Source organism: Eubalaena glacialis, chromosome 14 (genome assembly GCF_028564815.1).
Source record: "Eubalaena glacialis isolate mEubGla1 chromosome 14, mEubGla1.1.hap2.+ XY, whole genome shotgun sequence".
Classification (NCBI taxonomy): domain Eukaryota; kingdom Metazoa; phylum Chordata; class Mammalia; order Artiodactyla; family Balaenidae; genus Eubalaena; species Eubalaena glacialis.
In genome coordinates this window covers 38,023,804-38,050,904 of record NC_083729.1, presented here as the reverse complement: position 1 = coordinate 38,050,904, position 27,101 = coordinate 38,023,804, and the positions used below count along the sequence as shown (strand labels likewise).

Genomic DNA, 27,101 nt, shown 5'->3' with positions numbered 1-27,101 from the left:
TCAGTCTGGGAAAGTTGTACCTTTCCAAGAATTTGTCCATTTCTTCTTGGTTGTCCATTTTATTGGTATATAGTTTTTTGTAGTAGTCTCTTATAATCCTTTGTATTTCTGCGGTGTCAGTTGTGATCTCTCCTTTTTCATTTCTAATTTTATTGATTTGCCTCCTCTCCCTTTTTTTCTTGATGGGTCTGGCTAAGGGTTTATCAATTTTGTTTATCTTCTCAAAGAACCAGCTTGTAGTTTTATTGTTCTTTGCTATTGTTTTCTTAGTTTCTATTTCATTTATTTCTGCTCTGATTTTTATGATTTCTTTCCTTCTGCTTAGTTTGGGTTTTCTTTGTTCTTCTTTCTCTAGTTGTTTTCAGTGTTGGCTTAGATTGTTTATTTGCGATTTTTCTTGTTTCTTGAGGTGAGATTGAATTGCTATAAACTTCCCTGTTAGAACTGCTTTTGCTGCATCCCATAGGTTTTGGGTCATCATGTTTTTGTTGTCATTTGTTTCTAGGTATTTTTTTATTTCTTCTTTGATTTCTTCAGGGATCTCTTGGTTATTTAGTAGCACATGTTTAGCCTCCATGTATTTGTGTTTTATACAAATTTTCTTCCTGTAATTGATTTCCAGTCTCATAGCGTTGTAGTCAGAAAAGATGCTTGATAAGAATTCAATTTTCTTAAATTTTCCAAGGCTTGATTTGTGACCCAAGATGTGATCTATCCTGGAGAATGTTCCATGTGCACTTCAGAAGAAAGGGTATTCTGCCACTTTTCGGTGGAATGTTTTATAAGTATCAATTAAATCTGTCTGGTCTATTGTGTCATTTAAAGCTTGTGTATCCTTTTTTATTTTTTGTTTGGATGATCTGTCCATTGGTGTAAGTGGCGTGTTAAAAGTCCCCTACTATTACTGTGTTACTGTCAATTTCTCCTTTCATGGTTGTTAACATTTGCCTTATGTATTGAGGTGCTCGTATGTTGGGTGCATAAACATTTTTAATTGTTATATCTTCTTCTTGGATTGATCCTTTGATCATTATGTAGTGTCCCTCCTTATCTCTTGTAACAGTCTTTATTTTTAAGTTTATTTTGTCTGATATGAATATTGCTACTCCAGCTTTCTTTTGATTTCCATTTGCATGGAATATCATTTTCCATCCTTTCACTTTCAGTCTGTATGTGTCCCTAGGTCTGAAGTGGGTCTTTTGTAGACAGCATATATATGGGTCTTGTTTTTGTATCTGTTCAGGCAGTCTGTGTCTTTTGGTTGGGGCATTTAATCCATTTACATTCAAGGTTATTATTGATATGTATGTTCCTATTACCATTTTCTTAATTGTTTCGGGTTTGTTTTTGTGGGTCTTTTTCTTCTCTTGCGTTTCCCGCCTAGAGAAGTTGCTTTAGCATTTGTTGTAAGGCTGGTTTGGTGGTGCTGAATTCTCTTAGCTTTTCCTTGTTTGAAAAGCTTTTGATTTCTCCCTTGCATCTGAATGAGATCCTTGCTGGATAGAGTAATCTTGGTTGTAGGTTTTTCTCTTTCATCACTTTAAGTATATCCTGCAACTCCCTTCTGGCCTGCAGAGTTTCTGCTGAAAAATCAGCTGATAACCTTATGGGGACTCCTTTGTATGTTATTTTTTGTTTTTCCCTTGAATTTAATTTTTGTTAGTTTGATTAATATGTGTCTTGGTTTGTTTTTCCTAGAGTTTATCCTGTATGGGACTCTCTGTGCTTCCTGGACTTGAGTGACTGTTTCCTTTCCCATGTTAGGGAAGTTTTTGACTATAATCTCTTCAAATATTTTCTCAGACCCTTTCTTTTTCTCTTCTTCTTCTGGGACCCCTGTAATTCAAATGTGGTGCATTTAGCGTTGTCCCAGAGGTCTCTGAGATTGTCTTCAATTCTTTTCATCTTTTTTCTTTATTCTGCTCCTTGGCAGTTATTTCCACCATTTTGTCTTCCAGCTCACTTATTCATTCTTCTGCCTCAGTTATTCTGTTATTGATTCCTTCTAGTGTATTTTTCATTTTAGTTATTGTGTTGTTCATCTCTGTTTGTTTGTTCTTTAGTTCTTTAGATCTTTGTTAAACATTTTTTGTATTTTCTCAATCCATGCTTCCATTCTGTTTCCAGGATTCTGGATCATCTTTACTCTTATTTCTCTGAATTCTTTTTCAGGTAGATTGCCTATTTCCTCTTCATTTATTTGGTCTTGTAGGTTTTTACCTTGCTCCTTCATCTGTGACATATTTTTTTTGCTGTCTCTTTTTTTTTTTTTTTTTTTAATGAGTGGAATTGTATTCCTGTCTTAGTGGTTATTTGGCCTGAGGCTTCCAACACTGGAATTTGTTGGCTGTTGGGTAGAGCTGGGTCTTGGTGCTGAGATGAGGACCTCCGTGAGACCTCACTCCATTGAATATTCCCTGGGATCTGAGGTTCTCTGTTAGTCTAGTGGTTCCAACACGGAGCTCCCACCACAGGAGCTTTGGCCCGACCCCCGGCTCGTGAAGCAAGATCCTGCAAGCAGCATGCAGTGGCAAAAAAAAAAAAAGTGAGAGAGAGAACAATAACAAAGTAAAAAATAAAATTAGGCTAAGAAACTAACAGATATGTTAGAAAGAATATAAAAATAAAAATATAGGTGAGTCAACAACCGGAAGGTACAACAGTACCACAATAGTAAAAAAGAGAAAGAGGGAAAAGAGAAAAAAAAAAAAAAGCAAGGGGAAAGGCCTTGGTTGTGGAGGGCAGGGCCTAAGCAAGGGCAAGGTTTGGGTGGTGGGTGGGGCCTATGCTTAGGACCCACAGGGCTGGAAAAGGCCCTGGGGGCTGTGGGGGGTGGAGCTTAGGCTCAAGGAACAGAAGGGGCCCAGGCGTGTCCCCCCACCCCTCATCTCAGAGGGCGGGGGACCTCACCTGGGAGCCCAGCAGGCTTCCTGGTCTCGAATGGGTGGGGCATTCCTGCTCCTCCTCTCCTCTCCTGCTCGTCCAGTCCTGGAGGGCCCCTCCCACCTGCCTCTCCTGTCCACCCGTTGGTGTCCTTCCTATGCCCCCAGGACCAATGTGGCCAGGGGTTGGGGGGGCCTTGGAGGGCAGGGGACCGGCCTGGGAGCTCAGCAGGCTCCCAGGGCCCTAGTGGGCGGGGCAAACACCCTCTGTTCCTCTCCCACTCCTCCTGGAGGGTCCCTCCTGCCTGCCTCTCCTGAACTCCCCTTGGCCTCCTTCGTATGCCCCCAAGACCAATGCAGCCGGGGAGGTGGGGGTGCCTTGGAGGACAGGGGACCAGCCTGGGAGCTCAGCAGGCTCCCCGGGCCTGAGTGGGATGGGCAGTCACCCTCAGCTCCTCTCCTGCTCCTCTGGAGGGTCCCTCCTGCTTACCTCTCCTGATCTCCCTGGCCTCAGGGGTGCTGATCCTGTCTGGCCTCCACTTCTCCTCCCCGCTCTGTCCCCCACATCCTACCGGTTCACTTGGGGGCTCCTCCCGTCTCCTTGGGTGTCAGGGTCCCTCACCAGTGGCTGGCAGGTGCCCTAGTGGGGAGAAGACGCTAACTTGGCATCTTCTCACACCGCCATCTTGACTCTGCCCCCTAAAAACATATTCTGCATATTAGTCCTTTGTCAAATATATGTTCCACAAATATTTTGTCCCAGTTTGTGGCTTACATCTTTATTTTCTTATTAACGTCTTTTGATGTGCAGAAGTTTTTAATTTTGATGATGTCTAATTTATCCATTTTTTTCTTTTATATGAAGTTACTGCTTTCTTTGTCCTAAGAAACTTTTGCCTACCTCAAGTCATGAATCTTTCCTCAGTGTTTTCTTCTTAAAGCTTGATGGTTTTAATTTTGGGTTTTTTTTATATAAATTTATTTTATTTATTTACTTTTGGCTGCATTGGGTCTTCGTTGCTGCGCGCAGGCCTTCTCCAGTTGTGGCACACAGGCTTCTCATTGCGGTGGCTTCTCCTGCTGCGGAGCTCAGGCCCAGTCATGCGGTCTTCAGTAGTTGTGGCTCGAGGGCTCTTGAGCGCAGGCTCAGTAGTTGTGGCACCCGGGCCCAGCTGCTCCGTGGCATGTGGGATCTTCCCGGACCAGGGCTCGAACCCGTGTCCTCTGCACTGGCAGGCGGATTCCTAACTACTGTGCCACCAGGGAAGCCCAAGCTTGATGGTTTTAACTTTCACATTTAGGTCAGTGATATATCTGAAGTTACATTTTGTGTATGATTTGAAGTAGGGGTCAAGGTTCATTTTCTTTCTTCATTATGAACATTTAGTTATTCCAGCACCAGTTTGAAAAACAATAGCAACAACACAACTTTCCTTTACCCATTGTTTTGTACCTTTGTTGAAAGTCAAATGACTGTGTAAGTGTGGGTCTATTTCTGGCTCTCTATTCTGTTTCATTGATCTGTTTGTCAATACCACAGTATCTTTATTACTGTAGTTTTATGCTAAGTTTCTAAGTCAGGTAGCGTCAGTCCTCCAACTTTATTTTTTTAATATTGCTCTGAATAGTCTAGATGACTTGATTTTCCTATAAATTTTAGAATGAACTTGTCAATTTACATTAAAAAAAACAAAACCTGGTGGGATTATGATTGGGATTACATTGAGTCTATAGGTGAATTTAGGAACAGTTGATGTCTTCATAATATTTATTGAGTCTTTTCATCATGAACTTATTTTCTTTCCTTTTATTTAGATCTTCTGTCATTTCTCTCAGCAATGTTTTTTAGTTTCTAGTGTAGAGGTCTTGCATATGTTTTATTAAATGTATTTTATTCTTTTCAGCACTATTGTAAATGGAATTTTTTTTAACTTGTTGCTAATTGTTTGCTGCTAATATGTAAAAACACAGTTGATTTTTTTTATAGTAACTTTGTATCCTGTGGCCTTGCTAAATTCACTTACTAGTTCTTAGTATGTGTTTGTAGATTCTTTAAATTTCCCTATATAAACAATTATGTTATCAGCAAATAGATGAAAGCTTTTCTACTTCTTTTTTAACCTTCATGCTTTTTATTTCTTTTTCTTGCCTATTACAATGGCCAGGACTTTCAGTACCATGTTGAATAAGAGTGGTGAGAATGGGCATCCTTGTCCCATTCTTAATCCTAGCACGTGGTTCTCATTTTTTTAATATTAAATAAAATTGTGGTCTCATATTATAGTAATTGTATTTTTAGTGTTCATTGTTTGAGAAGAGGCATATGTACACATGGATTTATAGACTTCTTGCAACAATTGACATCTCCATGGGCACTAAATTAGCATTTTGCTCTGTGCAAAGCCAGTGTCTTTTTTTAATTTTTGTTTGTTTCTATGATGTAGTTCTAATGTGGTTTATAAGTTTTTCTATTTGCTTTCTAATATAAGCACAAATTTTTTGTTTCTGCATATCCCTTTTTAAAAGGCTAAATAATATTCCATCAAGTGATTGAACTGTAGTTTAGTAATAGTAGTACTAGTAGGGGTTCCTTATGATGGATTCCTAGAAGTAGAATTACTCTGCCAAAGGGTTTGAAAGTTTATGTGGCTCTTAATATACATTGCCAAGTAACATACTGATTTGCAATGCCACCAGCAGTGTTCAAGCCTGAGAAATCTTGAGTTTCTCCTGTCAGACACGACTTCTCTACCAGTTTTCACATGGCCTAGTTTCTGCATGTGGAGCATAAAAGCCCTACCAGTGACTTCACCCTTCGCTATGCTTCCTTTGGGAGTAGGCTTGTCTCTCAGAAACAGGGTACTTGAGGACTTGTTCATGGGAAATTTCTCTACATGAAGTTCAACTCCTGACCTTTAAAATCTGGAGACAAATTGGTAATTTATCTAATTTTGCTTACCATCCCCATTATCCACTTTGGAACTGTGATAGTCTCTTCTGGCTTTCAAGTATACTTAGTAGAGACATCACGCAACATATCGGTGGTTCAAACTTTCATATAGTGTTAAAAAAGTGTCTTCCCGGGGAAGAAAAGCCCACGATGGATGTAATTAGGTCATCACTGGTTTGACTTCAGTTCTGTAAAAGTAAGTTCCATTGCAGTAAATTTCATTTTTAGTTGTATTAGAAAAGCAGTAGGAACATAAATAGCTTTAATGCTACCCTACCATGATGTCACTCCCAGAAATACAACAAAATGTGAAGCCGTTAAGTCTTTTTACTTTTGTATTTATGATATTCTCTCTCACATTCATATTTTAGAAAACTGAGATCATGGTATTTTGTAACCTAAGTTAGTCATTTAGTGGTTTTTAAAAAGTCTACTTTTCTTTTTTTTTTTGACTACTTTTATTATTTATATTACTTAAAAATTTTATTTACATGTAGGGATTCTCTATTAAATATTAAAGTGTTGTATGGGCTGAATTTTTTCTAGTTTATTTAATTTTCTCTCTGCTTATAATGGTATTATGTTTTTGAAATATGAATGTTTAATTTTTATGAAGTAAACCTACTATTCTTTTTCTTGCTTTTATGCAAATTGATCTTCTCTTAAGATACCTGATTTCTAAGATCAATTCAGTGTTCCCCATATTTTTTTCATGTTCTTTATGGTTTCATTTTTTACTCTGTGAATTTTATTGCTGATGATTTCATTCATCACTTCAAATGTACAAAGCACTGTGGTGGGGCCTGAAGAATATAAAAATGAATAGAGGTGATTTATGGTCCTAAGGAGCCTACCAAAATAGGGAGGATGAAACTTATTCACAAATAACCATAGTAGAGGTCAATAATTAATAAGGGTCATTTGCAAAGCACAAAGTTGTTCACAGGAGAAAGATCTCATTTCCAGATAGTAGTTTCTTACAAGGTTTCTTGCAGGAGGTGACATTTGGGCTAGGTCTTTCAGCCAGTAGAAGGAGGAAAAAAGATGTTTAAAGGGTTGGAGACCGGAAAATATAGCTCAGGTCAGATTTGAGGATTAGTTAATAGTCCAATAAAAACAAACATTCATTGAATATTTCCTCATTACCAGGCACTTTAGAAGCATCATTTTGTTTAAACCCCACAGCAATCTTAACGCGGTTAGTACTATTAATATTCCCACTTCTTTAGGTATACAAAGTCTCCGATGGGTGAAGTAGATTGCCTAAGATAAGTCAGCTGGTGGAACCAAGATTTGAACCAGATCTGTGACACTCCGAAGCCTGAGCTCACAATTAAAAAGCTAGTTTGGAGCCAGATTTAAATGTAATAATAATGGTCTTTCAGATTTAAGGGAATCATACCCTTAAAGACAGTCTGTGTTCAGCACAGAAATGTAACAAGGCTTGTGTTTTGTGTGCTTCTAAAGGAAAAAAATCCCCAGAATATCTGTAATATGCTAGCTTTGACTGTTATTCTCTATCATCACATGGCTGAAATTAGACTCTCTCTTTCTTCTGGAGAAAACATTACCTCCTCCAATAAAGGAAACTTTGCCTATTTATTTTATTAAGGGATCTGTAAGAAATGGATTCTTCACATAGAGTATGTAGAACTTTATGCTGTTCTGCTGCAGGTATGATGTTTCCTGAGTATTGCACTGAAAAGAATTCCTTTCATTATGCTTTTTTAGACTGAGACATGTACATTTCAAAATAAGCAGGTTGATAGTGACCACATTTGGTATCTTCTCATTTTAAAAGACAAGGAGGGTGAAGAGCAGGAGTAGTGTACTCACCCTAGAATTGTACTCACCTCTGCCAGGAGATGTTTTTACATAAGAGAGAAAGAGTGAAAGGGATAATTTGAAGTCTTTAGTAAATGTCAGTTTAAAAACAGTAAGAAACTCCGTATTATAGAAGATATAAGGGGAACATGGGATTAAGAAACCTACTATTGCTACAGGTAGGTTTTATTTCAATAGTCCTTTGAACCCTTTCTGTTCTCAATCTCTTACTTGTTTCAGGATCTTCTCACATTTAGCTGATTACTTTACATTCTACTTCATTGAAAAAATTGAGAGCTACCTTCCTTATAATTGTCTCCATATCTTTACTCATTCTGTCCCACACTTCCCCAAGCTACCCTTCCATCACTTGATTCTGCTTCTCTTCCCATTCTCACTTCTCACTGGTTGTCGCTTAGGACACTTGACCTTGGCATTCTCTTGGTCTCTCTGAGTCGTAGTTGCCTCACCTCTAAAAGTTGGTGTGGGGTAGTGTTAGAGTGACAGCCAAGTGAATAAAGTCTTTTAACTTTGTAAAATGTTATGACTGTCTCTTGTATCTTTAATGTCTCCATAATTTATCCCTTTTGTTTTGCCCCAGAGACATATTGTTGCTCTGGTCTCCCATTCTTCACTTCCTAAAAGCTAAAAGCAGCAACCACTTTTTATCTTACTTCCTCCTAGAACTTCTCTCTCAGTGCTCCTTTTTCTCATTGCCAGACTTCTCAGAATTATCTGCCTCTAATTTTTACTCCCAGCCTTTATAGATTGGCTTCTATCATTACCACTCTTCTGGAATTATTCTCTCAACTAATGACCTCCTGATTGTCAAAATCAGTGGCCTGTTTTTGTCCTTAAACCACTTACCCATTCTGCAACATTTGACACCATCAACTTACTGATCTTCTTCCATGACTGTTTTCACATTCTGTCTTCTCTGACTTCTTCCTCTGGCCCTCTAAATGTAGATACTCTTCAAGTTTTTACCTTAGTCACCTTCTTCTTTTATTCTATATTTTCCCCTGAATGACTGCATCCACTCACATGACTATCTTTATCTCTCACCCCTCCACTGCTAATTCCAATCCTACATTTCAATATCTCTAGTCCAGGCCTTTCTCCTAAGCTCTAGCTCTCCTTTTCCATTTACCTGTGAGAGATTTTCTCATGAATATCTTAACAACTCCAACTCAATATATCTAAAACTAAAACTTGTATCCTCCTTTCTCCCTCCCTTTATAACTCCCTCTTTTCCTCCCATTAATCCTCCTCACCGGCCCCATATAAAAACAAGACAGACAAACAAAAAGGCTTGGTCTTCCTCTCTTATCCCATGATGAATAGTTAATGGCACTACTGTCTTTCCATTAATCAAGGCTGGAGTTAACAGATTGTTCATTCATTCATTAAACATATACCTTCTGAGTGAGTACCTGCTGTATTCCAGGTACTGTTCTACAATCTTGGAGTACGTTCAAAGATCCCGGCTCTCAAGGAGACAGATGGTATACAACCAGCATAATAAATAAATTGTATAGTTGATAAAGGTGATAAGATCAGTGGGAAAAAGAGAACAGAGTGATGGGGATCAGGATTACCAGGGTTATGGATAAGGGCTTGCAAATTTAAGTAGGGTGGTCAGGGTAGACCTAATGGACAAGGTGACATTTGAGCAAAGTCTTGATGGAAGTAAAGGAGTTAGCTGTGCAGATATCTGGGGGAAGAGTGTTCCAGGAAGAGGGACCAGACAGTGTAAAGGCCCTAAGGTGGGAGCAGGCCTGGCATGATCAAGGAATAGCAAGGAAGCCAGTGAGGCTAATGCAGAGTGAGCAAGGGAGAGAAAAATAGGAGATCAGGTGAAAAGGGCATTGGGAGGCTATTATAGGGACTTGGCCTTAATTCTGAGCCAGAATCAGGAGCCACAGCAAGGTTTTATGCTGAAGAGTGACATGCTCTGACTTACATGTTAAAAGGATCCCGTTGTTTGCTGTATTAGGGGGACTATAAGGAGTAGTGGTAGAAACAGGGAGACAAGTTAGACTAAGTGCGATAATCCAGGTGAAAGATGTTGATGACTGAGACTAAAATGATAAAAGAGTTGGTAAGAAGTTATCAGATTCTAGGTATATTTTTAAAGAAGAGTCAATATGATTTGCTGACAGATTGAATGAAGGGTGTGAAAGACAGTAATTGTGGATATGAATGACAAAAATTATATGAATGCCAGAGACACTGGAGGATGAAGTGGAAACTCGTTGTAAAGGAGGGGAATGGGGGAAGAGAGAAGTTAAAGAACTAAACTTTGATCACCACTCCCCAGTGGTGTCTTCTAGTCTCATGGCTTTAGGACACAGACTGATATGGCATTATTTGTTTAATGAAAGAATAAATGATAGAAATAAAGAATGAAAGATGACTACACAGGAGAAGACTGAGGAAACAGAGCTACTTAGCGATTGACATTTTATTTTTGTTTATTATAAATTTTTTTTTTTTAATTTTATTTATTTTTGGCTGCGTCGGGTCTTTGTTGCTGTGCACGGGCTTTCTCTAGTTGCGGCGAGTGGGACTACTCTTCGTTGCGGTGCACGGGCTTCTCATTGCAGTGGCTTCTCTTGTTGCGGAGCATGGGCTCTAGACGCACGGGCTTCAGTAGTTGTGGCATGCGGGCTCATTAGTTGTGGCTTGCGGGCTCTAGAGCCCAGACAGTAGTTGTGGCACACGGGCTTTGCTGCTCTGCGGCATGTGGGATCTTTCCGGACCCGTGTCCCCTGCGTTGGCAGGTGGATTCTTAACCACTGCGCCACCAGGGAAGCCCAGGAATTGACAATTTTAATACAGCAAAATGAAGTGTCTAGCTTTATTCCAATTTAAATTTTTTTTTTTCTGTAGTCTAAACTGGCTGAAGTCAATGCAGTTGTGTAAGCAAAACTGTTGATAGAACCTCTCGATCATCCTTTCTGCCATTGTGTTGAGTAAGTGCTTCTTTGAGAATCTTTTGTGGATTGAAGGGATTTTAGGACCTCCCCAAGTTAAATCCCAAGCCTCCAAAGAGTATCGTGTCCAGAGCCTGGGCTTTCCTAGATTTTACAGACTAGAAAACAGAGACAGACCATGACAGAGGATTATTTCCCATTTTCTGCCGTCCTCCAGAAATTGCCACAGTGTCTCCATGTGTGAGTGATTTCATCGTGCTGGCTCTGCGGGCCCTGAGTGAAATCGCCAGCAGCCTGTGCGGGGGTTGCCACCCCCCACGCCTCCTCTGGTTTTGTCCTGCCATTCTGGTAGATCAAGAGAGCCAAAGGCCAATGTCCGATTTCCCCTTTTGCTTGAACGAGGAACCAGGAGGTAGTGCTTCGTGCTGCAGATTATGCTGATTGGTACATGTCACAGTGAGACCTGGCACTCTCCCAAAGAATCTGCTGCATTAAGAATTTGATTCACTCCAGATAGTTAAGCTTGAAAGTTGTTATGTTCTTGATTTAACTTGAGAAATGCCAGGAAATTTAATGTTAAGATTGTTACTCGGCACTCACTTTGATAAAGCTTTAGCTAGTATTTAATTGTTATTTCTATTTTGGCCGTCAGGGAAAATTTTTAAAAGGTTAGTTTCTAGAAGTGGTTAACAGCCTGTGTAGCAGGAATATGACATGCAGCACCAAAATGATGGACTAGGTAAGTTGTATTTCAAGGGATGATTTATATCAGTATCTGCACTATTCTAATAGTAATGTGATATTTCCTTTATTACTGAGGATATACCTATTTCTGACCCTTAGATCAATGTGGAAAAGTATGTTTTCAGAGAGTAAATAACCATTAACTTAAAATTCAGGTCTGGAACAGGAGTAGTCATATAACCTCACAAAATATTTTCTTGGGGACAGGAGCTCTTCTGTACAAAAGCCAAGCACTGTTTATTCTTAATTTACAGAAAAAACTTGTGTCTGGTTTTTAAGACCAGAAGTTGCTCAAACAGTACAAACTTCCAATTATAAGATGGATAAGTTCTGGAGATCTAATGTACAGCATGGTGATTATAGTTAATAATATTCTATTATATACTTGAAAGTTGCTAGGAGAGTAGATCTTAAATGTTTCACCCCCAAAAAAAGAAATGGTAATTATCTGACCCGATGGGGGTGTTAAGCTAATGCTGTGGTGGTAATCATTTTGCAGTTGTTAAGTGTATCAGATCAACAGGTTGTACACCTTAAACTTATACAATGTTATGTGTCAATTATATCTCAATGAAGCTGGTGGGGAGAAAACCCACAAAAGTAGAATTAACCCAACAAGGATTCTGTGTTTAGATAAATGAATACATGGATCCCAACTGGTGCTTCTGGGCTGAAAGCAGTTGGGAGCCAAGGGGGTAGAGAGTCCCTTCGGAGGTCCTGCCGTGCCCTCTGCCATGGAGCTAACATAAGTCAAACCAGACAGTGACTGGTGGCCCATACTGAAGACCTTTAATGACTGAGCAGATCTCAATCTCTGTTTCTTTCCCATTCCTGTTCAAGGATTGAGCACCTCTGAACTCTTTTTTTTTTTTAGCATTGCTTTCAGAGGTTTTATCACATTCTTCCCAACTTTAGCTTTCTGCCCAGCAAGAAGAGAAGCCTTCTAGCTAATAAGCAGCTGTAATACAGGGAGTTGAGGTTGATTTTGTTTAAAAAAAACAAAACAAAATGGCAGCAGTAGAGCACTGGTATTCATAGTTTTGACTGTGAGCAACTCAGAAGGCCCATGACTTGTGGTGATTTGTAATTTTTCTGAGGGGTAAGTCAGTCTAATGAGTATGTCTAGCACACCTCCCACATCTAAGATTCACCACAGCTTTATTCTGCATTCACGTGCCAACCAACTTCTACAATGATAAAAACATGTTTCTCTGTGGGAAACTTTCCTGAAAAGAAACCCAGCTACAAATGCTGTAAAATAAATGAAGATTTGATAAACAGACCTAAAAAGTTATTTGCAAATTTGAAAGATCTTAAATTTTTCTAGACTTGCCTCACAAGAGTTGGCAGCATTCGGACATGAAAATTAAGGCAGAATCTTTTCTGGCTTTTGATAAGTGATGTCTTAGGATGTGTATCAGTTAGTTACTGCACATTAACTTCTTCTATGGAACTATGATTAGACAATATTAGATTGCCTTTTCATAAAGAGACATAGCATCATAAAAGAGAGACCAAACCTAAAGATGATAAAAGGACAGATTACTAAAAGTGATTTTTGGTGTTTGTTTTTTTTCTTGTTAATACTATAGTTAAAAACCCAAACAGCTTACTATATTTCCCAGGAAATAACATTCATCATATTTTTGAAAGTGCTTTCACAAAAGAAAAAGATGATGAAAGAGATTCTACCCACTTGAGAATCAGATGACCAGGATGTGGGATACTTAGGAACTGATTGTCATATCTGATGTCTTACACACTGTTCTAACACACGCTGCATGAAGTTTTGGGCAAGGCTAGTAGAGGTAAATAGGAGGTTTAAGAATCTGAGATTGTACCTAACTTCCCACAGCTCACTGTGGAGGCAGTACAGTGCCAGACTGCTGAGGGTTCAGATCATGCCTATTTGATCTGGGAAAGTTATTCAACCTCCCTGTACCTCATTTCCTTATCTGTTAAATGAGGATAATAATAGTACCTATCTCATGGGATTGCATGAATTAATATACATAGAATTCTTAGCACCTGGGAGAGAGTAAACTATTGTTATTGCTATAGTCATTGCTATTATTTTTGTCGTGATTGAGAAGGGGCTGTCAAGCTGACTTAAAAGAAAAGGCGGTGGCGGGGGGGATTGATTTACAGCTGTTAGTTTCCGAGGGAAAAAAATGTTTTACCATGTAAGCCAGATATAATTAAATTATAATATAATTTAACATTGTTAATTAATGTCAACACTGGGTCCTGGAATTGAAGAAAACACTGGTTTCTCACCTGAGTATCTGGAGTAGCCTTGTAGTACCCAGTGGAGCAGAAGTGAGAGGGAGTTGCCGACCAGCCATAAAGTTGTGCTTGCTTCAGTCTCTTCCAGTCTCCAAAGTATTTGCCCTTCTCCTTCTCTTCTCTTCTTCAGGTTTAGATCACTCAGTCTGGAGCCTGAAACTCAGTAGGGTATTGATTTAGTCTCCCATTATCTCCCTTCTCCCCTTCCTGTCCCCACTCTAGCTATGGATTTTAATCTTAGCCTGTCTTCTGACTCTCTGTGTGACCATAAGCAAATCACTTTGACCTCAATTGCCCACTCTTTAAATGGAATAAAAATGGCTCTGCGCATTCAGAGGACAACTGGGGAGATTTATGGAAATGCATTTTCAAATTTCTTAAAAGGAGGATTCCTTGACAGGATGGAATTCATAGTAAAAAGGCTATTTCCCAAGGAAGAAAGTTCTTTATTCCAGTACATGGGCTTTACCACCTAGTAGTGCCAGAGCTGTTTAATTTCAGCTCTGCTATCACTAGCCTGTATGTTTTTGAATACTACTTTTTTATTTGCCCTCCTCTTTCAAATATGCACAGGCACTAATCCACGTTATGGCTTTACAGACAGTAAATTAAATTACATGAATTCTGAACAGTGTTTTTGAGCTGTAGAGAGTCTGCAGCCTTTGAAACCACTAACTTAATTTTGTATAACTCTTATTCGGTAACTCAAAAAGAGCCAAACTTTTTCCTTTTGAATTTGGTTTAAAAAATAATAATAAATTGCTCCCAGGCAGTGGTCCTGGGTGCCAGATTTTATCTGGGATCTAAATCTTCTGTCTACATTGAAAATCTGCTAGAGTTAAGAGGTAAGCAATGCTAATGAAGATGTGATATATGACTTTTACCTTAGCTACAACCTTGTGGTCTCAGCTATGTGACTTTGGGCAGGTCACTTAATCTATCTGAGTTTAGATTTCCTTATCTGCAAATTTATATCCACAATAAATTGTTGAGAGAATTAAATGAACTTTAAATCTTTATTGAGCACTTTCAAAATATCTATTTGTCTGCATATAAAATCCTACCTCTAAAAGAGCAGATATAAGTGGAAGATTATTCCAATATACTGTCAGTACTTAAATTAGAATAAGTTCATTCAAGGCAAAAGCTCTGTTACCATCTTTCATAGAATCTTCTTCCACAGTAAATAAATACTTATTGAAGAAACCTGAACACTTTTCTAAATTATTTTTAATTCACTTTAGCATTTTGTCACATTCCTTTGAAGAGCCTTGATTTTAGCAAATCTTTATCATTTGAGGGTGTTGTGTGTGTCTGTGTGTATAAGTATGAGCATGTTTAAAACAACCCAGACTCAATGGAAAGAGGATGATCACACTGAGTAATTGGGTTGTTTGGGGGTTTTCTGTGTTTTTTTCATGGGGATTATTGTTTTAACAAGTGTAATAAAACTGATTTTCCTTTGTCACTTGTAAATTTATTTCTAAGGCAATTTCTAAGATAAGATTTTAGAAATCTTTAGAGCAGTAATCACAACATTTCAATACATGATGCTTTCCCATTTTTATATGCTCACACTCATTTGGATGTGTGTGTGTATGTATATATATACACACACACACGTTTGGTTTTTTAAATTATAGCTTTAATTATATCATAATCACACAGTATATCATACCTAGTAAGTGGTTCTGAAATAGGAAAAGCTACATACAAATCGATGCTGCTTATTCTTTGTGGCATTGGTTATTATTTCACTGATCTTAGATATTTTGTTTGATGTAACTATATAAGCAACGTCTTCTTCAACTATTTCTAAAGAGAAGATCATCCTAAATCTCACACTTTTAGAGTATATCACATTTTAACTGGCTTTTTTTTTTTAATGAAGTCAATTCCCTGTACTAAATTGCTAAAATAAAATAAAACAGCTTTCTAAGAATATGTTTGTTCTCCTACATACAATTAATGCAACGTGCATCGAGTATCCAGTTTCTGTGCACGTATCAATATAACAGACTTTTGAAAAAGGAGGAAACATTTACTAAGTTCTTCAAAGTTAGAAGCAGGTAAAGTCTGATGCTTATAAACCAAGTCTTTTGGAAGGCAAACTGCATTCCTTAATCTATGGCAGCTTCTCCTTTTTGGTTCTTCATGTTTTTTTCTGCTGCTCATATATCCAAGAGTGTGTTTAGATGCAGGAGGTGCTCCAAAGACACTCCGAATGTTTCCAAGCAATGACACGGAAAGTGCCCCCCTGCCACCCAGATAGCTGCATACCATTTAAAACTATACTTTCAGATCAAAGTCTATAAGGGCTTTCAGAACAACCTTGTTAACCCTTTCTGAAAGGGTTACATTTTTTAAAAGTTTATGTGCAGTATATAAGTTTTAAAAAGCTGTTAAGTTCTTATGAAAAATTACTTGCTATAACTTTCCATGGCTGATGATATGCTAGCAAAAGCCATTTCAGTATCACCTTCACTAGGTACCTACTAGCTTCTAATTAAGCACAGTCGGTTGTTCTGTGGGCCTCTCTGTAAATGCACTCTACTTGAATTTACTATTACTTGTGGGTTTTGCACCAGCGAAGATTTTTAAGGATTCTGGCCCAGTTCAGTTTCTCGGTTTAACAAAGAGGTTAGAAATTGGAAAAGATTCTTTGATGATGATTAAAGTGCAGTTCACACTGCCACCCCTTTGATTTGACTGCTGAAACAGCAGATGTGGTAAAGCCACACTCCTTTAAGCGAAACTAAAGTGTGCTGCTACACGCTCACCTGGGTGAATTTCAGCTCCTGGTAGATAGTGTAAAGGGGTAGCAGGTTTCCCTCCTTTGGCACGTTGGAATTTATATTTAGTCTTTATTATTAAAAGCAGTAAATTTTTAAATATATATAGAATCTGTGGTTTTCGGTATAACAAATTATTGCCAAACTTTTGTGTCCCACCTCTTTCTCTATAATCACAGTTAAGAAGGCCAGGTTAGCTCTTAGAGTGTAAGCTCTCTTTTAAATCATTGAATGTCTGCCTGTATTGCAAATAATGACCTGCTTTATCTGTAACTACTTTTTCTGAAATGACTGTGCTCTTGCATTTATTGGTTTATTGACGTGATTAAGACAGTAAAACTAATGGATAAAAATAAAGTATAAAAGTCTCTTTTAACAGTGTCCTGAGTGGATAGACAACTAGAAGTACTTTGCCCTTGCAACATGGTTCTTTGCAGAGTCTTAAATCTGGTGTGTTTAGCCCACAAAGCACATGTTAATATTAAGTTGTTTTTAAAGTGATGGAGTTGCATCACCATGGTTCTTCTGTGCTCTGTGGGGTATCATGTTGCTTTAGTGTAATGAGTCCTGGGCTCCTAAATTTTTTTCTCCATGCTGGAAATGATTACATAAAACTGAATGGCTATATCTGAAGTCTTATGAATCTTGAGAATTTCCTTCAGGAAAAATATTACAAAGACTTTTCTTATTTTTTGAGGGGGAAAACTTGCATTTGTAACAAGTTTCTGTTAAAAATATCAGCGATTTTAGGTTATATAGCATTCTGTTTGAAAAACAAGCAGTCTTTCTGCTGCAAGGTCTGTATTTTAACTTTGTGCAGATGTGTGCTGAAAGAACATGATGTGCTTATTTGTTGCATTTATGCTACTTTCTTACTTTAAGTAAGATGGATGAAATTACATATTAAATAAAAACAGCAGGTCAGACAGCAGTCCTTAGCAAACTGAAAAAGCCTTTCAGAGACAGTGGAGAAAATGAGACTATGATTTTAATAACGCATGGACTTTTGAGAGAATTGTCTACTTAAACGCATATATATAATAATTTCTCTGTGGGATTTATCAGTGTTAAGTGTCTAATGTTTAAAACTAATCTGCCATTAAATTGTGTTGGTGAAATGTTACCCAAAGTACTGTTTTATATCTTAACCAAATATAGCACTTTAATTTTGATGTAACTGCGGTTATAAACAGACACACCCTGATATGTATAGCATGAAACTCCAGTTAGTGAAAAGAGCTGTGTGGCCTTGGGCAAGTTATTTAACCTCCCTAAACATCAATTTTCCCTTTCTGTATGATGTGATACCTACCTTTCAGGATTATTGTCAGGATTAAATGAGAACATCTATCAAGCACTGTTTTTTCAGAACATGTTCACGTACATTCTTACGTTCACATAAAGTACAGTGTGTTTTTATATGGTACTTTTGAGCCAGAAAGTACTTTGTATTGAGTATTTCTTACTATACTCAATTCTAAAATGAAACTGTGTATTGGACATTACTTATCACACTCGATTCTAGAGTAAAAATTCAGAATAATGTAGAATAAATTATTCTTATGTTATTTAAAGAACACATGTTTATTGAGTGGCTACTGAGCAAAAAACATTGTTTCCTATCATTTACAGTTGAATATATTTGAAATCCAGTAATGGAGAGGTCAAACTCAAGCTATTCCCAGTTCATTTTATAGTCCCTCTCCCCTTTTGTTTCCTGTTTTCCTTTTTCTGCAACCCTGTTGTAACTTTAAGAAAGTTTTCAAAATAAAAAAGCATCTGACTTTGTTCCATAGTCATTTAAAAATAGGGTTGATCAATACTGAAGCATTAGCTAGGAGCACAATTTGGTGCTTTTTTATTGATTTCAGTTACCATTGCCCTCAGGCTTGTGTGTGTGAGGATGAAAATGATATATGAAATATGCACCCAGGTTAAACAAACCAATATTCTTTGTACGTCTGTAACCACTATAAACAGAATTCTTTATATGGAAGTGACTTTAGTAGCAGTTAGTTACACACACACACACACACACACACACACACACACACACAAAACCTTAAGACTCCAAGTAGCCTCCTGAGCCAGTGTTTTTGTTATTGAGACCAAGACTTGTACATTGCTTTGGGAAGTTTCTGCTTTTTAGTTACTTTTATTAGTTATAAAATACTATTCAAGGTTATTATAGATTTTCAATTCATGAATATACTTTTTTGGCATTTTATCCGTTGATTGTAAGCCAGAATCTTGGGGATTTGAAAGACGTTCTGCTAAATAGCCAGTTGCAGACCAATCAAGCCAAGAGGGTAAATACCAGGGAAGTCTGCTCAGCAGGGCCTGTCTTATTTAGAAAGTTGTGCAAGGAAGTTGGCTATGGGCAGAGGTTGTCATGTGTCATCTGCCCCATCAGTCAGAGCTTTAGCAGCTGTTCCCTGTCACTAGGGCCCTTATGTGCTACTGCTCATCCATCAGCACTAACAGATACCGCTGCCTCTCCGTGGGCCAGGGAAGCCATGGACACACAGAGATAAAGTGTGTATCTCACTGGCCACCAGTTGGGATGGAAGCTCATTTAAAAAAGGGAGCCCAAGCAACAACTCCTTGGTCTTTCATTAAACCCTTAACCAAAATATATTCAAGAAAATAAGTTGGATTTTGGTGAATCTGTTTTTGACTTAAAATACGGCTTTGGAAAGGTAGGAGGATTGCATGTTCGAACCCAAAGAGATGCCCCTGGCTAAATGAGAGTTGAGAGAGCTTTCTCCACCAGATAACAGATTATCACTACCAGATTATCACTGAAGAGGCCTTTTCTAGTTGAACACAACAATGTAAGAAAAGACTGAAAATCACAAGGATTCCTTTTGTGATCATGCAGCAACCTGACAAATGGGATACCTCCCAATTCTGATCATAGACAAGCCTCCGTTTCCTTTTCCCCTGTTTGTATTCCAGAGACATCTTTAGAGGAAAGGATTTGAGGGCATTAGTATCACTATCTGTCTGATTACTGTGTTGACATTTTTTAAGAGCCATTAATCATAGGAAATGGAACTTGATGTAGAAAAATACCCAGCCAAGGAATATCAAGAAAGTAAGCTACAACCTAATATTCAGATGAGATTGAAGGGAAATTCAGCTTAATCCTATAATTGTTTTTTTCTTAATTAACTTATTACTGAACTCCAAAGCTAAGTAACTGAGAGGCAGCTGTACAAGCAAGGGAAATGGTAAACATAGCAAAGGGAAATTGAGAAAGACAAATGTTTTTATTTTATAAATATTGCAGCTATATAATATGTAAAGAATATAAAGTAATATTCATCTTAAGATTATACAATTGAGGTCTTGCTTGCAATGCTTCCATTTTGGAAGAAAGTTACTTTTTCTTTTTGATAATCCCCTCATATTTTTTCTGTTGACTCTGAATGCTTAATGTACTTGATATTATTTAGTCCATGTGAGGCTTGACTGTTGATGGAATTTGAGAATTATTAGGTTGAGCGTATGCTTGCACAGGTAACGCTGTCATCATGGGTACACAGAAGTAAAGAGCAATGATCTGGCATATGAGTAGAGTGATTTATTTGTCAAAAGCTGGCAGTGCTTGTTGGATGTTTTGCCAGATTTTGATAGCATCAATTTATTGTTTGCCTAATAGATAATTTAAATTCAAATAAGTTTTCCTAACTGAAATTTTGGGAAACATGAAGCAAATATAGGTATCCTTATTTAGAAAATATGTATGACACTAAACTCTAATGAACATTGCACTGTAAGACGTTTCTGGTGCTGATTCTGAGCAGGTGATTCATTGGAAAATAGCACAAAAACCTAAAGTTATCCCCTCCCTTTTTTTCCCCAAGACACATCATCTATTATGGCATGGGACACATAGTAGATTTTCAATAAAGACCAATTGATTGATTGATATATGGATCTGAGATGAATAAGGAGTGACCTGTATGAGATTGGAAAATAAGTAATATTATTAATAAGTGTTGGGTTTTTTTTTTTCCTCTGCAGGTTTTTGTCATTTGTTGGAGGGACACTGTGTGAGATTGGCAAGCCTGAAATGCAACAAAAAATAAATTCATTCCTTGACAGAGAAGGAATAGAGAAAACTGCAGAAAGATTGCAAACAACAGTACACACCTTACAGGTCATCATAGATGGTCTCAGCCAGCCTGAGAGCTTTGACTTTCGAACAGGTAAACAATTGAACTTGAATAACAGCACCTTTCACTTGCATAGCTCACAATAATCCTAAACCATTGGATTCTCCATTCTCCCATTCTATCCATGAGAAAACTAAAGCATAGTGACCTTCCTTCAAAGTCATTGCAGCTAGTTAGTATCCAAAGCCGAAGCTAAAAGCCAGGTCTCCAGAACCCTTGTCCCAGGCTTATTTCCCATCACACTAGACTAAGTGCATCATGCATGTGCTGGCATGTGCATGGAGGCACGCATTCTTCATGATCCTTTTGTAAACTGTTTTTACCTCATAAGAGTCAGAAGTCCAAGGTAAAGCATTCGATTCACAAACTAAAGTGAATCTTCTCCCTAAATTACAGCCTTCCAAGTTCCTGGATTCTATGTCAATGAACACACTGAACAAATAAGATAGTATCTCTCTGTTGATATTCCTTCTAACTAAAAGTCTCTCAGCTTTCAGCACAGGTAGATGGTGAGGGAAGTATAACAGCCATAGTTGTTGAGAGCAATGACCCGGTGAGAAGGAATTAAGGTATCAAATGACCTACTTCCCAAGGAAATTTGAATAGGAAGCCCTTAGATTTAAATGAATCTGTGCTTGTCTCACACCAGTTTTATGATACCATGTTAGGGCTTGGCTCTTTTCATTCTGGGTTAGGCTGTGTTGAGGTGGTTTCTTTGAAAAGGTTTAAGGGAATTTGTGCTTACCCAGCAAGCTCAATGTACCATTCCCTCAACTTTTGTGTAAGTTTGAAATTAATTTTAAGGTTGGAGAAAAATAAAATGAAACATACAGTAAGACCTATGCCAGAAATGCAGGAGTAGAAGCCTCTGTGTGGTCCATCTAAAGTGAATATTTCAGTAGACAAATCCATCTCCCTTTGCAGGTATTCTTATGTGTGAATTCCACCTAGGTGTTATCTAGCAGGAATAGTAAGTGAGCAGTGGTTTTCAAGCACAGTGGGATTTGAGGGTGCTATGCCTAGAACCACTACATTAGAGGGTTGGCAAATATGCTCTGTACTGGCTTTTCTTGTCCATCTTATTTTTCGGTCTCGGTGTTGATTGCTCCATTATCCCAGTTACACTGTAGACTCAGAGCAAAGATCAATACTCAAATTATATAGTTCAGTTAAACAACCAACAGCTAAGTTGGTCCTTACCTGGTTGAGCAGAAACAGATGCACCTGGGCTCTCAACTGAGCTTACCAGTTACTGCAGTGTTTACCACTGTGACAAGTGAAATTTCAAATAAATCTCTCTGAAACAAACTTTTGCCCTAGAGTAAGTCACAGTTTCCTAGATGTCTGAGAACTTTCGTTTTAATACTAAAAACATCCCCAGGAAGGAAGGCAGACAATCTTACTTTTGAAGAGGCAGATAGTATTTTGGATGTTTCTGTATTACAGTATTTATGCTACATCTCTTTTCTTTTCTCCATTTTCTCAAAGTTATTTCCTTTCTTGCCTCATTCTTTCTTCATACTCATCCTGTCTTCTGTTTTCCCAGTGACATAATCAATTCTATTTTATTAACACTCTGGTTGCTAGTTTCCATAATTGAGTTCATCAGAGGCATCCAGGTGACAGAGGACTGAATATGTAGCCTTGGCAATCAAAGTGTTAAAGTTTGCCTGGTACATGGAGGATTTCTGATTTCTCAGTGGCCCAGGCTGTCTTCAGAAACATGTTAAGTAGTTCTTGACTCTGATTTTCCATGCAAAATTAAACTAAGCAGCTGATCAGGAACCCTTGGGGAATCTGTAGCAGCTGGACCTGTGTAAGAAAGAAGGGGGAAAAAAAGTTTCTAAGCATAAAAACAATGCCTATGGGGCCTCAGAGACCATCCTACCTCTGATCCTGATCAACAACTTAGTTTCACTTTGCTTTGACACAGTCCTTGCCCAGTGTAATGGCGCATTCAGTGGGTTTTTTGTTTTTGGAATTCACTGCTGCAGCATCAGATGGAATTCTACACAATCAATTCCAATGTTAACATATTGCTTTTTTATGAAGAAAATGAGATTTCAGGTTTAAAGAGGGTTTTTCTTTTGTTTTAAAGGCAAAAGGTGAATTTTTTAAAAACCTTGATTTCAGTATGGTTGGGCTGGGGGAGGGGAACCAAGAGGTGACCAGTTGTTAATACAAATGTAAAGGATAGCTTCAACAAGTAATCAGGATAAAGGCAACAGCTGTGGAGGAAAAGGAAATGGAATGGGCGGAGGGGAAAATGAGGTCTTAGTAAAAGGAGATTGGAACATAGAATGTGTTCTTTGTTATTAGAATCAACATTGAGTAATCCTAGGAAAGGGGGCCAAGAGGAGCATGGGTAAATGGGTAAATGGAATCCACAGATAATCCAGAAGCCCTGTTTAAATTGTGAGTTGTAACCTTCTCCACCATAAAACATTTGTTGTTGTTTTTGTTTTGTTTTAACTAAAGCCATAATGATTCCTTGGCAGGCTTTGTGCCTACCTTTGGCTGTGTAGTGTTAATGAACTGAGAAACGTACTGGAGCGAACAAGGGAAGAGGGCTGTAAGGAACTTGAGAACAGAGATCTATGCTTCATCTTTGTCTCTCAAGCACCCAGCAGAGTGCCTGGCCAGGAGGTAATAATAGGGGTTAATAAATGTTGTATGAATTGAATTGAAAGAGGAGAAAGGAGATGAGGAGCTGATCTGGGTTTCTGAGCAATAGATAATCAAGAATCCATAAATTTTGATTGGATAAATATATTCAAAGTGGATAGGAATTGATCCTTGAGCTCAAAATTTATGGGGAGAAGTGAGAAGACCATTTAAATTTCATCCACATTTGACTAAACATTTATGTGTGTTCTACCCCCTTTAAACAGTTTGAGAATTCAGGTACTGGGGGAAAAACTCCCAATCTTCTATCTTCGAGGGTCTTATTTTCTCAGTGTTTGTGACTTAGCCTTGCATATTCATTGAACAAATATACTTTCTCATCACCTCCTCATAAAGAAGAAAATAAGACTCTCTAATCTAAAATTTTAGTCCTTATGTATAGTGCTAATGTTTACATGCTAGCAAGATAGAATTTGAGGAGAAGGAAGTGTCTGAGTAAATTTTCTTGAATTGTTTCTACTTGGCACATGCTGTTTCTCCAACTAGGATGCCTTTTCTCTGAAGGCAGGCCTGTATCTTCAGCTCCTTTTACATCCCCCCTCAATGCTTAATACTGCTCTGGGCACACAATCGATACATAGTCCATACTTACTCACTAATCTTTGTTGTGTCTAACAGTGCTTTATTATTTACACAAACTGTCTTTTTTCCCCTTTCCTTGTAGATTTCGATAAACCTGATTTCAAGAGAAGCATAGTCTGCTTGGAAGACCTGCAGGTTGGGACAGTTCTTACAGGCAAAGTCGAGAATGCCACCCTGTTTGGAATTTTTGTGGATATAGGAGTGGGGAGATCAGGGCTGATTCCCATACGAAATGTAACAGAAGCAAAACTTTCTAAGACGAAGAAGAGAAGGAGTCTTGGGCTGGGCCCTGGAGAAAGAGTGGAAGTCCAAGTACTCAACATTGACATTCCCCGATCTAGGATTACTCTGGACCTCATTCGGGTGTTGTGAGTGTGCCACTGGTGGCCAAACACTGATTTTTATTCCCTCATTTCTACAGTTTGACAAGAATAAGTCAGATGTTTGTGAGCTCTAGATAGCAGATGAGAAAGAATTCACTTAATATCAGAAGTATTTTCCAAACACTTTCCTTATTATTCCTTCTGGATAAATAGAGAGCTAACGGTTTGATTTCTTTTCCCCTTAAAAAAAGCAACTAATAGACATCTTTATTTGGCTTTATGTAGTAATGATTTTCTGACCAAAATTTTATTTTTTATAACTCATCTTTGACTCCTTTTGCATTTTGTATAATAGATTGTTTCACTTCTACTTGCCAACATGCCTTGCTGGATTTGTATGGAACTATCTTCTTGATTTAAATTGTACAATGTTTCTTGACAGTAGGGCTGGCAGTACTTAATCCTTTCCTTTTATAGATATTTTTAAAAAATCAGGCCTTTTGGACTTGACTCATGATTTTCCTTTGCCAGGCAAACCAGAGATATCCCAATACAACAGATCCTGATGTGTTCATAACCATCAAGTGAATAGCTCGAACTATTTCTCAGAAGGATATACGTATTGATCCCTACAATAAAATTTTGTGTTTAGTCATCTTGTTTTTGCTATGTTGATTCAGTGAATGATCTAAGAGTCAATCTTGATTAAAGAAGATGTGGCACATATTCATACAACTTTCATATAAGCCAACTAACTGTGCCTTTGGGGAAAAGGGAAAGCCTCTATTAATTTGAAGAATGACTTTCTGTTTGACTTATCACAGAAAGGCATATTCTTTCTTAAGCATTAAGATCAAACTCCAGATGGGGATAGAAATGGCCCGCCTAAAGATTCAATACAGATCAGGTGTGAAGGGGCAAGAAAAACAAGTAGATGAAGCCAGTCCTCTTAACTCTGTTTTTATACAGTGGAGATGGTAAATATTAGCATGACCATACAGGGTAAAAATGATTTAAACAGAGCCCACACTGGACGGGTATCTTGTCCATTCTGGCTGCTGTGGTTCATTTCCCTGGTGGAGTCATTTGCATGACTGAATGAGTGCCTGGTTTTTCTTCATGTGTAACGAGTGGATGGTTGCTAAAGAGGGCGACCAATCCTGCTTGTTTGCCTGGGACAGTCAGTCCTGGTAAACACTCATTGTCCCGGCATAATTTTTAATAGTGCCACTTTTTATTTCCAAAGTGCCCCATTTTGGATAATAAATCATATGATCACCTTAATAGTAACAGTCCCTTACAAAGTGGTAAATCGGACTGTGTTTATTGACAGTTCTGACTGGTGGTTTATTTTTCTTGAAATATGCAGCCTTCCAACCAGTATACATAGATATTTTTAATAAGTGGGTTCCTTAAAAGTTGTATAACTCAACTCCTGTTTGCCTGATGATTTCATTTCTGAAATGCTTTTTCTCTCTTACTGGTCTTCAACTGACAACGAATCTTAATGTTGTAACTTTAAGTTGACCTTCCTGTTCACTCCTCCCAGTTCCTAGTTTGTAGATCAGTGACGAGTGATATGCACCTGAAGAGTTTTATTCTGAAGCATGCAATGTCATTTCAAGCAAATGCTTTTTTTAAAAATTGAGGTATAATTGGCATATGACATTATATTATTTTCAGGTATTCAACATAATGATCTGATATTTGTATATATTGCAAAATGATCACCACAAGGAGTCTGGTTAACATCCACCACCATACATAGTCAGACAAATGCTTTGGGGGAAAAGGCATTCTTCCTGGGCACTTTGAATACAGGAACAGAGCAGTCGACAGTATGAAGCAGCTCTGTTGACCTGGTAGCTAAGCCCTTGGGGACACAAGGAGGACTTGATATTGCACTGGGTTGCATGATTTGTCCTGTTCAGCCCAAACATGGTGGTGCTCTGTAAGGTGTAGGCTAGGTGAAGAGAGGCACATCTCATTTATCTTGTAACCCCAGAATGCAGCATGATGCTTGGTGGTCAGTATGTTCAACTAGTTCTAGTCCCTATTCTACCAATAATCTACAGTGTGCCTTTGAGCTGGTACCTCTGCTTCTCTGGGCCTCCATTTCCCAAGTTTAAAATGGGGATGATGATAAAAAAGCATTCATTTTTCCAGATTGTGTTAGTGGTCTCCTTTGTGCCAGGCATTGTGCTAAACACTGACCATACAATTATGATAGAGAAATAGAGGTTATCCCTGCCCTTATGGAGCTTGAAGTTTATTGAGGAAGAAAGAATCATTAATCAAAAAATCATATAAAAGTATAAAATTACAAGCATGATAAGCAATATAATGGTGACAGCATATAATAGATGGATTGACCTTTTCAGAAAAGTCAGAAAATGTTTCATTGGGGTTTAACTGAGATATGAAAAAATGACTGGAACTTAACTGGGACAAATGTTTTATTGACCTTAACAAGAGTTTTTTCTGATAAATGGTGGAGGTGAGAGCCTCATTGGAGTGGGTTTAAGAGAGAGTAAGAGGAGTTAGATTGGAAATACTGAATATAGGTAATTTTTTCAGAGAGTTTTGCTGTAAAGGAAAAAGAGAAAAAGAGTGACTGGAAGGGGGAAATGGAGTCCAGGGAGAGTTTTTGTATTTATTTTAAAGACAGAAGAAATAATAATATATGCAAATGGAAAGGATCCAGGAAAATTTGGTACAGGAGACAAAGAGGAGAATTACCGGAATGAGATCACTGAGTGGAGGAGATTGGATAGAATCTAGTGCACAAGTGATTGGTCTAAGAGAGGGATACAAAGGGTTCATCCATATTAAAAGAGAGAAGATTGAATATATGGGCACAGATGCAGGAAGGAAGATAGATGATGGGTGCTCATGGAAGGTCTCTTTGTATTGCCT

General features: G+C 38.1%; 1 protein-coding gene across 1 annotated transcript in view; it reads left to right on the top strand.

The window, feature by feature from the left end:
* SRBD1 (S1 RNA binding domain 1) overlaps window positions 1–24,831 on the top strand; it is a 228,118-nt gene extending 203,287 nt beyond the window's left edge. The window contains exons 20-21 of the mRNA XM_061210587.1: window positions 20,444–20,628; window positions 23,945–24,831. Of these exons, the coding sequence (XP_061066570.1) occupies window positions 20,444–20,628; window positions 23,945–24,234 (475 nt within the window). The 3' untranslated portion in view covers window positions 24,235–24,831. The remainder of the gene's footprint in view (window positions 1–20,443; window positions 20,629–23,944) is intronic.
* The last annotated feature ends 2,270 nt before the right edge of the window (window positions 24,832–27,101 follow it).